Source organism: Engraulis encrasicolus, chromosome 9, assembly GCF_034702125.1.
Source record: "Engraulis encrasicolus isolate BLACKSEA-1 chromosome 9, IST_EnEncr_1.0, whole genome shotgun sequence".
Lineage (NCBI taxonomy): Eukaryota > Metazoa > Chordata > Actinopteri > Clupeiformes > Engraulidae > Engraulis > Engraulis encrasicolus.
In genome coordinates this window covers 13,303,118-13,319,153 of record NC_085865.1, presented here as the reverse complement: position 1 = coordinate 13,319,153, position 16,036 = coordinate 13,303,118, and the positions used below count along the sequence as shown (strand labels likewise).

General features: G+C 43.8%; 1 protein-coding gene across 1 annotated transcript in view; it reads right to left on the bottom strand.

The window, feature by feature from the left end:
• Positions 1 to 3,075: 3,075 nt before the first annotated feature.
• The window catches only part of si:dkey-192l18.9 (F-box/LRR-repeat protein 7), a 36,619-nt gene continuing 23,658 nt past the window's right edge, over positions 3,076 to 16,036 (bottom strand). The window contains exons 3-4 of the mRNA XM_063206540.1: positions 9,666 to 10,223; positions 3,076 to 5,126 (exon numbers count right to left, since the gene is read on the bottom strand). Of these exons, the coding sequence (XP_063062610.1) occupies positions 4,366 to 5,126; positions 9,666 to 10,223 (1,319 nt within the window). The 3' untranslated portion in view covers positions 3,076 to 4,365. The remainder of the gene's footprint in view (positions 5,127 to 9,665; positions 10,224 to 16,036) is intronic.

Here is a 16,036-nt window from a genome sequence, read left to right as displayed (position 1 = left end):
TGAAAGTAGTCTGTTTTTAACATATACGTAGGTGGCAAATTTGCCATTTTGTCTTGAAAGTTTGGCATGCTCCTTTCAGAACAGCTTTGAATCTGTATGTGATGGAGTAGAACATTTGTTTTAAAGACAACAGGTGGCAGCAAAGAGCAGACCTTTAACTAAAGTTTACTTCAAATAATTGTGTGTTCTTTGGCTTTAGTCTCAAATCAAAAAAGTAAGACCGCTCTTATTAGGAGGTTATCACTTTCTCTGAGTTAACAAAAAAACACGATAAGTGACTAAACGTTCTTTCTGCTTGCAAACTACCCCAACCAAATAGAAAAAGAGTTTTGTGGCAGGAATTAATTGCTTGAGGTAGAGTATTGTGAACCAACAGTTCATTATTATTGACTGCTTACATGGATGAATTTCTGGCTACCACTTACTTATGGTCCACACTGACCTGATTCAGTTAGTAGTGTGTGCAAGTACCAGGGCTGTTGCTAGGCATAGGCAGACAAGGCAGTCACCTAGGGTGTCAAATGTCTTGGGGGGCATCCGTAATGCCCGAAAGACCCACAGAATTAGAATGGCAAATAAAACCGTCAACTTAACATTGAAAACGATTACTTCACATATGTACATACTAGATCAGCTGTGCCTGTGATCAGATGAGCAAAGCTATGTTTGCAAATGCCAATTTCCAAATGAACAAAAAGGAAAGGGGATGTTTGCCTAGGGCTCCGATCTGACTAGAACCGACCCTGGCTTGACACTAACTTTTTCACTTGTCTGCCATGTGGCTAGTGGTTTTCCTGAGTAACTAGCCATCCAGCTATTCTACTAGCCACAAATTTGATATTGTTTTTTTTCTTTATCATGACGCTGTTCATCTAACCTCAGAAGATGAGGTGTTAAAGCAATCAGATGAGTGCATAGCTTTCTACATGGAAATAAATCAAACAAATAAAAACTGAGGAACTGAGCTTTTTCTTGAATGTTAACAATTGATACAAAAGGCGTAAAAATGTCATACCGTTGAATAAGGTACCTGCCACATTGGCTAGTGGCACTGTAATTGTTACTAGCCACTGTCAAGTTTTACCAGCATTTGGCCGGTTGGCAGGTGCCAGTGTCAAGCCCTGGAACCGACCCTGGCAAATACCTGTAGATTTTGTGAGCGATCAATTGCTCTCCAGGGTCACTGATGTCTAGAATTTGCCATCTTAAACAGTACCAGCTAATGGATTGCCTTCAGCAGCTACAGTATCCAGTAGTATACAGACAGACTCATGGGCAGGGATGGGCAACTGGAGGCCTGGGGGCCACATGCCGCCCGCCTCCTCACATAAGTGCGGCCCTTAGATAAAACACAATGGCCAGCCTTTCAAAATCACTACTGAATCAATCCATTGTAATTATAATGGACTAAAGTTCCACATCCCTGCACTAGATTATGTATGAGCACAAAATAAGGTATATCCAACTAATTGCCTGTGTATATTTCACTTTTTCAAGCCAGGATTTCCACCTGTGGAACAGGGAATCTGTGGAACAGTGGTAGTCTGACTCTCGCCAGATGTGGTTTTGCAAAGCTCGACTTAGCTCCACTCAGTATGTGGAGCAAGGCAGAACCACATTCATCTGCCGAGAGGCGAGAGCCAGCTGAGAGGTTATAGTACAGTGGCATAGTAAGAAAGAGACCTGTTCCTCTTCCAAAAACAAAGAAAATGTGAATGAAAGGCACCTTGGATGAATCACTGCAAGAACCTCTTGTCATGTTATGGACAGAATTGTGTCAAAATTCTCATCACCTGTTCTACAAGTCTGCATCTGCTAAATTGTGAGTGGATTCCAATGTGCATATAGTTACAGCTGAACGTCAAAGTCAGTCCAGGACTGCAGATTGAAGTTAAACCCTTTCCCTCTGCTGATAGCCGGTTCCACTGGAATGGCTTGTACTGTATTATGGAGATCAGTTGCCAGCGCAGTCTGTGGCCACCTGCCTTCAGTGTCACATGAAGCTCATACTCGGGGCCGAGCCAAAACCCATAAAGCCACATTTCACTCTCTGCTATAGTCTGGGCCACTTTACATGGAAATATTCTTTCTCACACAGTTTTTTTTTCCATGTGTGTCACCATAGAGCCATTTATCCAAGAGCTCAACAACATTTTGCCAGATAGGAATTTGTGGTTAGACTAGGTTTTTGTTCCAGGGCCCTCTCCACACACTATATGGCACATAGTTTAATAATAAAAGAAGCCATTTGGATTTCCAACAAGTGGTGGGAACTGAGAATTAGAGGCACCTGCAGGCAGGGGCGCTGACAGCTTTTACCAGGCCCGGGACAAAGTCATCTGAAAGGTTTCCCCCAACCAATACTTACAATCAGAAGAGGACTTTCCATTAGGCAAACCTAGGCAATTGCCTAGGGCCCCGACCCAACTCTGCCCTCCATAGGGGCCCCAACTGTCACAAGAGTTGCGGTAAACACACAAAAAAGTAGGCTTGATCTTAATTTGTCACTTGTGTCAAGTAAACAAAGATGAAACACTAAAATATATAATGTCTATATATACAATGATATGTGTATACTATAATGTCTATATAACGACGTTTTGAGGGCCCCATGTTTTATTTCGCCTAGGGCCCCAAAATGGCTAGCTCCGCCCCTGCTTACGATGTAATAATGAGGACCCAATTCACCCCCCACCCCCCCCCCCCCCCCCTCTGTCTTTTGGCCCGGGGCAACTGGCCCCTTCTCTCCCCCTGTCGGCTTCCCCGCCTGCAGGACTTGGAAACTCCACAGGCAGTGTAATGAAAGGAGCTGCACACTAAATGCAGATCACAGCCGTGCTGCCTCTTAGCCAGCGCTCTTTTAGGGACTCATGACTGCTGTGGGAACCATAACAGCAACAGATTTAAAAGCACAGATTTGCATTGTACTAAACAATGTACAAACTATGAACAACTTTCAAGATTAGCTGCAATATTCACATGTAACAATGGTCTACACTCCACACTCTCATGCTGTTGATTCAATAAAGCAACACCAAACGCAAAGTTTTTCTTTTTTTTTAATAGAAAAGTGCTTCCATTTTAGGGCTTAATAGTAGATTGTGTCAATTAAAGCATAACAAAACAACCTTATGCATAAACATATCAGCATCACATTTCCTTTCTCCCTCAAAGCCTGGCTATAAGCAGCTTCCCTTTGGCAAGTAGTTGGTCCCAGCAGTCCTGTGATGCATATAAAGTGCAAATGCTTACCCTATAATGTTAAGGCAGTAAATAATCATTATGTGGTATAACAGCTTACATATTAACTGGATGGCTTTAAACAGAATATCATTCTTGATAAATATACCAGCAATGAATAGTCTTTGTAGGTCAAATGGACAGAACATAGATTTTTTTTTTAATTGTTCTGGGGGTAAATCATCTCTTAAAAGGATAAATGACACTCCTGCCATACCCTATGTCAATGTCGATGGCACAATGGAACCTTGCCACACTATGTAGGCAATTCGTTGTTCATGGACAAAAAAAGTCTTACAAATCATCCTTGTCTTACAGCCCTAGTTGCCCAGAGGTTACTGGGAAACGTCTGAAACATATTCAATTGTCTTTGCATGTGCAAACGCCCCTAAATTATGCAGATTCTCCATTAGATTACCAACATATGGGTAACGAAGGGGATTTTGAGACTAGCCTGCTATTTAATAGTGACAATGGTGATTGATAATTACGCACCTATAGGCGACTAGAGAAATATTCTTTGGAGTTGCTTTAAATGCAAGAAAAAATCAACTAATGTATTAAACTTGACATTAGTGTCCTTGTTGGATGTGTAATGTTTACTTTTACCTTGCCAGTACAAAAAGCCGGGAGGAAAGCGCTCCATTTGTCAATGATAAGAATTTCTGTGCATCTAGCCCCTCAGAAAAAAATATTACATGTTAAAATAGTCCTGTTCTTGTCTCTCAGAAATAAATAAGATCTTACTGATCTCTTCCGGTTAAAATAGAAAATAACTGACATTAATGAATGGTAAATACTAGATCATTCTTAGTTCAACTTGGACTGAACATACTTTGTAACACTGAACACTTGTGTTTCATGACAAAGTGATCTTATTGAATTCTGTCTTTTTGAAAATCATTCAGAGAAAAAGGTTCTTTAAAAAAATTGTATGTGTTTCTGAAGGACGAAAATTAAAACCATTCCGAGAAGCAATATTTTCCACTGGGTAGATCTTGCTGAACAGCACATGTGTACAGTATTTATCCTCTGTGCCACCTTCAGTAGAAAGCAGGGTTGGCATGTACCTCCTCCACCCCCATCCTCTCCACTCAGTAGCTCTCTACTCTTTGCTCCCGCCACTCAGTAGAAGGCAGGGATGGTGTGTTCAATGATACAGCGTCTGCAGTGGCGTCTGACCAGCCTCAGTGCCTCAGCAGGCACCTCACACTCCTGCACGTTGAGCAGCTGCAGCTCAGAGCAGTGAGCAGCCAACAGCCGCAGCCCTCTGCCCGACACGCTCTCACACGCCCTCAGGCTCAGCCTGCGCAGGCCCGGGCAGCTCCGCGCCAACTGCTCCAGCCCAGAGTCCGACACCAGCGGGCACTTCCCCACGTCCAGGGAGCGCAGCTTGGGGCAGCTGCGGGCCAGGTGTCCCAGCCCGTGGTCCGTGAGCCCCTCGCAGCCGCGGGCGTTCAGGTAGCGCAGCCGCGGGCAGTAGCGAGCCACGTAGCGCACGCCGACGTCCGTGATGCGACAGCAGTGCGCCACGCTCAGGTAGCGCAGGCGTCCCTCCAGCCGGGCCACCTCCCGCAGCCCAAAGTCCCCCACCAGCCGGCAGTCGCTCAGGCTGAGCTCGCGGATGGCCGGGCAGTGGAGGGCCAGCTGCCGGAGAGCCTCGTCCGTCAGGCGCTGGCAGCGGCGCAGGTAGAGGTGGGTCAGACGCGGGCAGTGGGAGGCGATGGTGCGCACGCCCTCGTCCTCCAGGGAGAAGCAGTCCGTCATGTCCAGGTAGCGGATGGAGATCTGCTGGCAACGCTGAGGGCATGGGGATGGGGACGGGGCGGTGGTGGGAGCCACGGGAGGGTCTTGAGCCAGACTGATGCAGGTCACCTTGGTGCAGCCTGGAAGGAAGGAGAGACAACCAGACATGGGCGTAATTTTAGGGGGGGACGGTGGGGACATGTCCATACCACTTTCCAGATAAACCTAGCTTGTCCCTACCATTCGTTCACAAAAATAATGCAAAAACAGCATATCCGGACCATTTGCGATTGAAATGTCCCCACCACTTTTCGAGCCAAACCTACACCTTTGCAACCAGACATTTAACATTTATTCATTCATATTCCCTATCATGGAATAGCAGAGTTCAATGCTGCAGATTAAGCCAATCAAGGTTAAGACATTGCTCTGGGGTGCAATTATGAGCAAGGACTGCTTTCTTTGTGTTTCAAAAGAAAACTAGTAGCTCAAACCTACAGTAGTGTTCTCATTGCCACTCCAGATCATGTTGTAACATGCTGTTGCTGTATTGTTTGCTGTTACTGTAGTATTGTATTGGAAATTAGCTTTTGGTTTATTCATAGATTATCAAGCGGTCTTGCGCCGCAAGGCTGGTGATGTCACAATGCTCTCCTCCACTCTAGCAGGCAGAAGCTGCGCAGGTGTGGCAGCAAGGACCCTGACCAACTGCCACTTGTTCCCCCCCTCCAAATTTTGAATTTGAATTTTAGAACTCTGATGTTAGAATCCTCCCCTGGACTTGCTTGCATTATCAACTGCCAAAATATCAGTAGAAACACACCTGTCCACTGAGCTTTGACTACTGTTTTTTGTTGCTCAATAATGCTGCTCACAATAAAAGCCTAGCCCACTTTCTGCATTTTCTACAGGAATATAGGCCTAGCTTTGTTTTACATATATCATTGCACATACATGCACACACACATACTTGTGCACAAATTCAACTATTAATATTTATGTATCTGAATGATCTTTCTGTGTCTTTATCTATCTATTTGTAGCCAACGGCATCATTCATATCATGTATATTATTTAAATTACAACAAAGCTCCTATTGGAATCATGGCATCATGCATAAGGCCAGTGTGTTGGGAAGTTAATAATACCACACTGTCACATATTCCAACCTTTTTCCTCTGTGTGAGCTCTGTGTTTCAGTCAAGTTATGCTCGGCTACCTACATGCACTATCGGTTGAGAATTGATCCTTACTGCTGGTGTAAAGACTTTACTTAGTTAACCGTAGCCTACATAGACTGATGACTTGTCCTTGTTTCCTCAGATGAGGACGTTATTCCAGATGTGTATACGGTAGTGGTAGTATGCATAATTCGTCTATGTTAAAAACTGCTAACCTTACTTTATGAAGAACACTTAAATACCTTGATGTAAGACTCAGAGATGAAGTATAGGCTAAATAAAGCCGCCGTGTCAATATTATAGAGTAATGTGTTTGGATGTTAGCTGTTTGACTATTATTCAACCTACGTACATGCTATGTATCTGTCCCTATCAAAAATAAAACGAAACAAACTTCATTGACATAATGACAGAGCATTTTGTACGGAGGCCTGCAGGGACTAGTTTAGGTCTTACAGTAGCTCAGCCAGAGTGTTTATGAGAATTCAAAACTGACAAAGACCAGAGAGTGTCAAAGGCTTTAACCAAAGGCCAACTGGAGGCCACGCTGAGTCTGAATAATCTTTAAGAGAATCAAGATTTATTAATGTTGGTAGCAGTTTTCTGCTGTATCAGTGTCTTGTAAGGTTTTGGTTTGGGAAGACGTGGCAAGAAAGGCTCTTATTATGGTTACAATCATTTATTTAGAGAGGGAAGTGATCCGTGGCAGTTTAATGCGCCCTCAAGTAGGGACTCACTTCTCAGTCTTTACAGAGAGAGAGAGAGAGAGAGAGAGAGAGAGAGAGAGATAGAGAGAGAGAGAAAGAATGAGAGAAATGGTCTTACCTCTTAGTCTTTCCTCAGAGAGGCAGAGAGAGGGGAAGAATTCAGTCAGACACATTACCCACTGGCAGAATAATATTGGTTCACTTTCATTCGTTATATTTGATCCATTTCTCTTCATAGCAACAATGGTGATTTGCGAGACTTTCTTTTCTTTCTTTCAATGAAAGTGACTTCCTCTTTGTAATGACTTTGACTTTCCTTGACCATGAAATAATGGGGACTTTTCAATAATGAGGATAGCTTTTTAGCGTGTCACACCCCTAATGAAAGGAGCAGACAGCCAGCCTGAATCTCTCTCTCTCTCTCTCTCTCTCTCTCTCTCTCTCTCTCTCTCTCTCTCTCTCTCTCTCTCTCTCTCTCTCTCTCTCTCTCTCTCTCTCTCAGGTTGGGGAGTCCAGCTTTTTCAAAGCCGACCAGGCCTTCGCCTTTTGTCCTCTTGGGAGTAGTAGACACTGGCAGTGATTCCCCCTCAATGCCTTAATGTATTTTCCAGCTTTGCACAGCGCAGAGAAAACAGAAGTGCAATGAATCATGATTGTTTTCTTTTTTTTAAGAAATGTATCGTGAATGTCCACAGCAAAATGTGGGATTTAGGGAGCAACGCCTCCTTATGATATGCTAATGATATGATTCAGTTTGATTGTGGAGGCATTGGCCTGCATTGTACAAGGTTCATTTGGACATCCACCACAAGTAAACACGACCCTCAATAAAAGAACTTTGAAATCACAAATTAAACTAAAACTCCAGCTTCAATGAGATGAAACGGCGCCTGATTAATCCATTGATGCCTAAGGCACCTGCAAACAACACCTGCTTAAATGTCTAAGCCCTTTTTTTTTCGAAAAGGTGCCCTCAGCCTATAAAACCCTAAATATCTGAGCCTCCGAAGCACATAAAACATGAAATAAACTTTGCATTTAAAAACAAAGCCCATCATCTTGCATTAGAATGTGTTTATTCAGATCTAACATACCATATTTGGAATAAAAATCTCATGAGCCTGAATGCTACGTCCACGCAGCTTCAGGCACCTGGGTCACTAGCCCCGTACGACTTTGTTGCGAGCGTCGATGTTGCAAAAGTCAGGTGAGCGAGAACTTGTTGTCGGCCACAAATATGAACGAGACGATGAGCTCGCACCGGTTTGCTCTACTAACACACCACGTGTGAGGAGTGGGGGGACAGGCAGTGAGGAGGAGCTGAAGTGGGGACCTGCGCAAACTTGTGTAGAGGTGTGAGACAAGACCCATATACACACGTGAGTGAGTTGTTGACCAACCAGTTAATGGGCGCGTGACCTCGGAGGCAGTCCGCCGACGAGCGCCGACGAGCGTTGAAGGGGATAAGCAACTGCAGAGGTTGCAAGATCTGACTGCAGCCGCATTCATCCCGCGATAGTTTTACACCATGTGACATGTCACCTCGTCAACGCAACGTCGACGAAATTTCGAAGTTTGACAGGAAATCTAACCGTCATGCAGCATTTTCATCCAGGGTGCATTGCTGTCTAAATGTGCATGCATGCGTTGATGACATCTCGATCGCACCTAATGTTTTGTCTTTGCAGCATCCAGCACCAATGGGTTAATACAGTGTTTCTCAACCTTTTTTTAGGCGAGGCACCCTTTCAATTCATGAAAAATTTCAAGGCACCCCAAGCCAACAAGCTGTAACATGGCATTGCATCCGATATCACACAAGATTAGAAAATTAACACATTTGGAGATGTCACACAATCTACGTTCGAAGTTGCAGCTTACTTCATTGTGCGTAAATGGCAGATGAAAGATTCCACTGACTAAGCATTCATTTGTTAATTTACACAAATATGTATTATATTACAAAATGTATTATCAACCATGTTTCCGCGGCACCCCTGAGGGGGGCCTGCAGCACCCCAGGGTGCCTCGGCACCCCTGTTGAGAAACACTGGGTTAATACTTTGCTCCAACCATTCAACACAACAGACTTAAGCATAACTAAACTGTCTTTAAAATAATTGTCCGAGATGGGCTGAGGGTAATAATAACGGCATATGACCAAGGTGCCAGCAATATTGCACAAAATGATTACTCTTGCTGCAGCCACATATACAGTGTGCACCTCCAGCATTCATGTACAGTGTGACTTTCAATCCCAGTGTCTATAATGACCTATGTGCAGTGCAGCATCGACTAAGGAGACTAACCTACCTACCTACTAAACTAATCTGTGTGACGGGGAAATTGACTTTATAAAGCCAAGACACCCACCACTACAACTAATGGTGAGGGGGTGGTCTTGAGATCACCAACGTCAGTCTACACCTCCATCTACTCTAAGTCTAAAGTGTCCTTGAGCAAGGCACCTGAACCTCACATTGCTCCAGGGACTGAAACTAATACCCTGTAAATAACTGCAAGTCGCTTTGGATAAAAGCATCAGCTAAGTGTAATGCCCTGCCCACACCAGCTCTGGAGGCTGCCGTAAGGCGCCAATTGTCCAGGGTTCACATGAGAAAGTACACACACACACACACACACACACACACACACACACACACACACACACACACACACACACACACACACACACAGTAATAATATTAGTCCTAAATAAGATCAGATCATAACAAAGCCCAATTTCCTAATATCATCAGATATAGACCTAATATCAAAGAAGACACATCACCTGATACGTCCAGGTGCTCCAGGTTGGGGCAGCGGGACACCACCTCGAACACGGCCTCGTCCGACACGTTGAAGCAGCCGGCCAGCTCCAGGTGCCGCAGCTCGGGGCAGCAGGTGGCCACCGTGTGGAGGCCGCGGTCGGTAAGCCGCCGACAGCCGCTGACCACCACCGTCTCCAGGGTCAGGCAGACGTTGGGCGTGTCCTGACACAGTCTGTGCGTGAGCACCCTCAGGGCTCGGTCGGCGTGGAGCAGTTCTCCCGTGAGCCGCACGGCGTTCCACAGGCGAGGGTCCCAGGCCAGGTTGTACCAGCGGCGGCAGACGCGAGCGCAGCGGCACAGCTGGTTGGTGGAGAGGTGGGAGAAGATCTGGAGGAGGATGTTGTCTGGGAGGAGGTCGACGGGGGCCAGCTGGTGGTTTCCTGGAGGGGGGTGCACCAGAGCGACCGTTTCGCCGGACACTGTGGAGCCGGAGGTGTTGGTGTGAAGAGGGATGATGGTTTGGGGAGTGAGGATGAGAGCAGGGCTGGGGGTGCTCAGAGTCCGCATGCTGTCCGAGCCTGGGGAGAGGAGAGAGATAACAACAGCAACACCATCACATTCACAGCCTCTACAATAGCAGCTTTGTGTTTTGCAGAAATGTCAAAAGTAAAAGTAAAACATTAGAAACACAGTTTCCTTCAAACACAAGTAACCTTTCTGAGTGACCAGTAGACCTGTGTACTTGTCTTATGATCAGTTGACTCTGCACCTGTTGGATTAAGTTTGTGGTGGGATCCTTGTTAGTTTTTTTTTTTAAGTAACAACACAGTCTATCTATCTAATTAGGTACAATGGTGTAACAGCAATGTAATGTGCTAGTGTTAAATGAATTGTACTTGACACCTATGGCGTTTTGCATGTTATGCACTAGATCAGAAATGAGCAAACAGTGTTACAAAGCTACATTCTCATGACACCTACTGTATTCCAAGTCACCTGTGTGTGGAATATAGATGATTTCAATGTATCAACCTGATCGAGGTACGTGTATATAGTCATTATACTCAGAGGCTGCTTAGTCCTGACACACATTAAAACCCCTTGTGGCATTCACACAAAACGCTAGCTTAAATCTTTTGTGTGGAGCCCATGTCATCCATGACCCTAAGGTGCGGTTTCCACATATTTTATATGGATATTTTTTTCTCCTGGGTCCATTGGTTTTGCATTGGTTTTGGCCTTCCGTTTCCACGTAGCAGATATTCAAAATCCAGGTATAAAAAGCAGGAGCAAAAAATATCCTATTTAGGGGGCTGAAACGCATTTGTTACAATGGAGGATAATTTTTTATCCACATTTTGCGTTTACACCTAAACAGGAGAAAAAAATACCCTGCTAAAAAAATATCCTGCCACGTGGAAACAGCACCTAAACATCTTAACATTCAACAATGGCTGAAAATGTGATCTTACCACATTATTAATATATCATATTGGCTGAAAAGGGTCTGCACTGATTGCTGGTGGCATCATGCCATCATCAATATCAAAGCGATACTGTACCATTTCTGAAAAGAAGTCCATTTTAAACCTCTCCATCAGTTAAATGGTTCCTCTAGTTCTAGTCTCATTTCTTCTGTTCTTTCAGCCATTGTCTTAGTCTGATGATGCTGCCTACCCAGGTAGCAAGAACAGTCGGCCCGATCTTGGCAGAATGTCGGCATTGTCGGCTGAGTGTCAGCTCGGCTGGAACACTGGTTACCGTGACTCAGCCAACACTTCATGCAGTAACCGAGCCAACACTCGGCCGACACTGAACATAACTGTCAGTCTCATGCAGTAACTGAGCCAACACTGAGCCGACACTGTCGGCATACGGTAGTAGGGCCATTATTGGGCCGCGGACAAAGCCAGAATTGGGCCGACTGTCAGCACTCGCGACAAAAGGATAGGGCCAACAATGGGCCAGATAAACTTTGCTACCTGAGTAGTAACAAGCTAGCAACCCATAAGATTCAATGATAAATACTAGCTTGGAGGTAAAATGTGCACTGTCACACTCAAAGAACGGCTGGAAGAACAGGAGTAAGGTAAAACTCAATAACTGAACTCAGGGAGTAAAATGAGCTTATTTCTAGAAATGGTGCAGTATCGCTTAAAGCTCACCAGTCAAGATGCTCATAACACATGTGAAGCAAATCATTGTTCACACTCACTATATTCTGTATAAAAGTATCTATTTTGTTCTTTTTGCTTGCTCTTGGTGAGGACACAGTGAAATCTGAAAACCTTCCTTAAGAGATTTTAGTGAGCTTTCTTCCTTTGATCGTCAATGATGCTATTCATATGGCATGAGGAGTTTGTGTTGAAGGTGTGTCAAGTTTATCTTGAGTGTACTTGTGAGCATATCTTCTCTTTCTCCACCTCCTCAGCAGTGCAAGACATCTGCTTTTCAAGAACATTGTGTCTTTTAACTGTTGCGGTTGCCTCGAGCTGATGGTGGGTGATTGGCCTTAAATAAGCTTATTCACAGCTGTGGTTAATTGGGAAGAGGGTTTAGGGAGCTTGTGGTGGTGAACTGGGCTTGGTGGGAAAGGGAGGAAGGATGAATTGAGGCATGATTAGGGTAAGCTGGATACTATCTCTGTGGCGTGCGAGGAGGGAGGGAGAGAGAAGAGAGAGAGAGAGAGAGAGAGAGAGAGAGAGAAAGAAAGACTTGTACATAATCCAGGGGTCACAGCAGAGCCTGAAGCATCATCCACAAAGATAGTTATCAGTTTGTCCCACAAGTTCATAAAACCGCCAAGCAAGCTTCACAAGCCACGCACACACACATACAAACACACACACACACACACACACACACACACACACACACACACACACACACACACACACACACACACACACACACACACACACACACACACACACACACACACACACACACACAGCCCATTGCAAGCAAACACACAAAGACAGATGAAATCTACTCGACTATAGAATATGGCAGGCAAACAGAGTGATGATGTCATCCTTGGATTTGGACAAAATCCCCCTGTTATGAGCTGGAGTGAGGAGCTGGGGTCCGGCATTATGGACCTACATGCAGTATATCTGCAACAGCCTCTTGTTGTGAAAGAAAGACAGAAAGGTGAAGAAGAAGAAGAAGAAGAAGAAGAAGAAGAAGAAGAAGAAGAAGAAGAAGAAGAAGAAGAAGAAGAAGAAGAAGAAGAAGAAGAAGAAGAAGAAAAAGAAGAAGAAGAAGAAGAAGAAGAATCAACATCAATTTTCTCTACAGTTAGTGTAAATACTTCTTCCTTTGTGCTTCTTGAATACATATTGAACCTTCAGGCCAGTAGTTTTTGTCTCATGTTTGTCTACACAAGATCCATCTTACTGTACTGTAGCTCTGCCTGGTAGATTTGTGAGAGCAGAAAGAGCCAGACAGGTCTACAGCGAGAGTTTGGCAACCAGAGATGGGTATTCCAGACCTGACATGGGGCCACGGGTTCCTTGTGGCCAGGTTATGATGAAATCCACAGATGACATGGGCCTAGACTGGCGGTGCAGCAGCAGACTGGAGTGCTCCATTGCTCAGGTGACCAGGGATGCCTTTCCCCGACTACAGTGGTTGTTAGCTCGACGTTAGCTCTTTGTCCATTTTAGGAAGTACTAGCTTGTACGTATTTGTCATCTATCAAACATTGGGGGGTGTTTATCAGTGGTATTATATTATTTCATATAGAGAGATTTACCGGTATTACATATTGCTTTTATTAGATGATGTGACAATCATTTTGCATATCAAGGGCTCAAAGAGCCAAAACTAGAACACATAAAACTGCTTTAAACGGATGCAACAGTAACACTGGCATACCTCGGTTCAAAACTATGTGCCATCATCCATTAACTGTGGACTTATCCCAACCAGAAAGATCTCATGTCCGACACGCTCACTGTACTTATCCTTACTTAAGAAAGCGTTTCATACCTTTTGGCAATACCCCTCATCCACCATAGCACATGATGTACAGTTAGATATTGCGGCCTTGTATAAAGGTTTATTCACATAACCATTTAGTTGATTTATTATGCTAAGGGCCCAGTCATGCACTGTTGTTTTCTCTTCAGCACGTAAAAGGACAAAAGAAAAGGCTATAGACACAAACAGGCCCTTATTGTACGTAGGCCTACATGTATACTACACACACCCAACATCTTGAATGTCCCCGTTGATGGCCATGACCTGTGTGGCAACCAGCACACACATACTGGAGAAAACGGCTTAAAAGAGATACATGTAAGTAAAGTAAAAGCTGGCTGAAGTCGTACAGGTATGCAATTGGTGACAGAAACGAGTCCACTTCAATGAAAATCAGTAGCCTAGTATTTGAATGCAAAGACAGCTTTACAGAGAAGCAACCACTTTATTTGGACTAGGAATGTCTAACTATAATTTGTAGCACTGAAACTCTGATACTTCTATTTAATTTCAACAACTAATCTTCTAAAAACACATAAAGCTATTATCCATGTCTGTGACTGTACTTAGCACATTATATCATAAATTAAATCTGTCTTCGGTCTATCTAATGAATTTTCCTGAACCATAAACCTTGGATATTTGTATGATCATGCAAATGAATTATGCCTTCCCTCAGCCCAAACAAACCCCAGTTGTAGCATATTGCATAAGCCCATTATAAGTGATTCACAAGTGTGTGAACAGATGGCCTCTGAGAAGAAAATAGACCCACTTACACACCCTGGGATCTATTCTCCCATGCACTTAAAGGAACAGACCACCCTTTTTTGATTTTCACATATTTGCAGTATTTCCCAGCATTGTTCATGAATGTGCATATCATTGTCTTCTCTGTGTTTTCAGTACTTAGATTTATTGGATCAGAATTATTAGCATAGCTTAGCATAATCACTGAAAGTAACTGGTATCTTTAGCATCAAGCCACAAGTGATCACTGGACCGAATTAAATTGCTGTTTTACTCTCTGGTGAATGTTACATTCATTTTAAAGTGGTTTAGAAGTACATTTGATGGTGTTTTATTTTGTACCATAGACTTGCATTACTATGCCTAATTTGGGTATACTGTCAAACGGGGCAATGCAAACACATAGACGAAAATTATATGCACGTTCATGAATAATGCTTGGAGATACTGCAATTATGTGAAAATCAAAAAAGGGTGGTCTGTTCCTTTAAGTAAAGCACAACCTGCTGGTTGTCTTCATGCACATTCTATTATTGACTTTAGTTTGTGTGTGTGAAGCTAGTTACTGTACTAACTTAACTTAAGGTGGAGCTACCCAAAATCACATTCATTTATGTAAATTATTTTTATGAACCTCACACAATGCAGTTAGGTCAACTGTACTTTAAATGTGCATAAAACATTTGAGGTGGGCCGTTTAATGCAGTAGTTTTTTTTTTTTTTTTAACCAACATTACCAGAGAATACAATATTGGAATCAAAAGCTTTAGCTTTCAGATTAATAACAAAATTGTGGCACAATGCACACAAGCCAAGTTTAGCTCATTTGCACAACATTGGAATAATGACAATATCCTGTCCCATGCACCTAAAACATTTCCTTCCACATGCGTCTTCTCACAAAAGTGCAAGCGTTACATATTGTATGCCAGAATTGTATGAGTAGTGACCTCACTGAAAGCATGAAATGAAAGCATACACAGTAAAGACTGCAGTGTTAATTCAACACTGTTTTGAGCATATGGTTTCACTCGATTTAGTATTACATTCAACTCTGAGTGTTGAATTAACACATAGAGGGCTGCCTTGAGCAGTGTCGTATCTTCTAGCACATATAGCTTCACAGTGTTACTTCAACACTAAAAAAGTTAAAATTTAACAATGAAATCGAGTGGGACCATATGTGCTCAGAACCGTTGAATTAACACTGCAACATTTTCTGTGTACAAGAGGCAACAGGGATCTCAGGTCAGCTTCATCCCACCTCAGCACTGAAAAAAACCCTAACTGGGCTTGGGTGGTCTCTCAACCCTGTCACGCTTCGCAGAAGAACCATGTCACCCACTCAACACCTCCACGCCCAAGTGTACACAGCTGAATACAGTCCCAGCGGTATGGTGCTCTCATGCACATGATGTATGTGATCTGTTTTTACACCACCAGACCTTGTTTTTAGGGCATGCGTGATTTCTCGTTCAGCCAGTACTCTATGTACATTCCAAACATATCAGCAAGGAAGCCGACGGGGAGGTGGGGAAACAAAGGGGTCAGTTGTCCCAGGCCCAGAGAGACAGGGGGCATATATGATACATAAATTGTATGTATTGGATGGGGGCTTTTAGATGACTTTGTCCTGGGCCCGTCCAAAGCTGTCAGT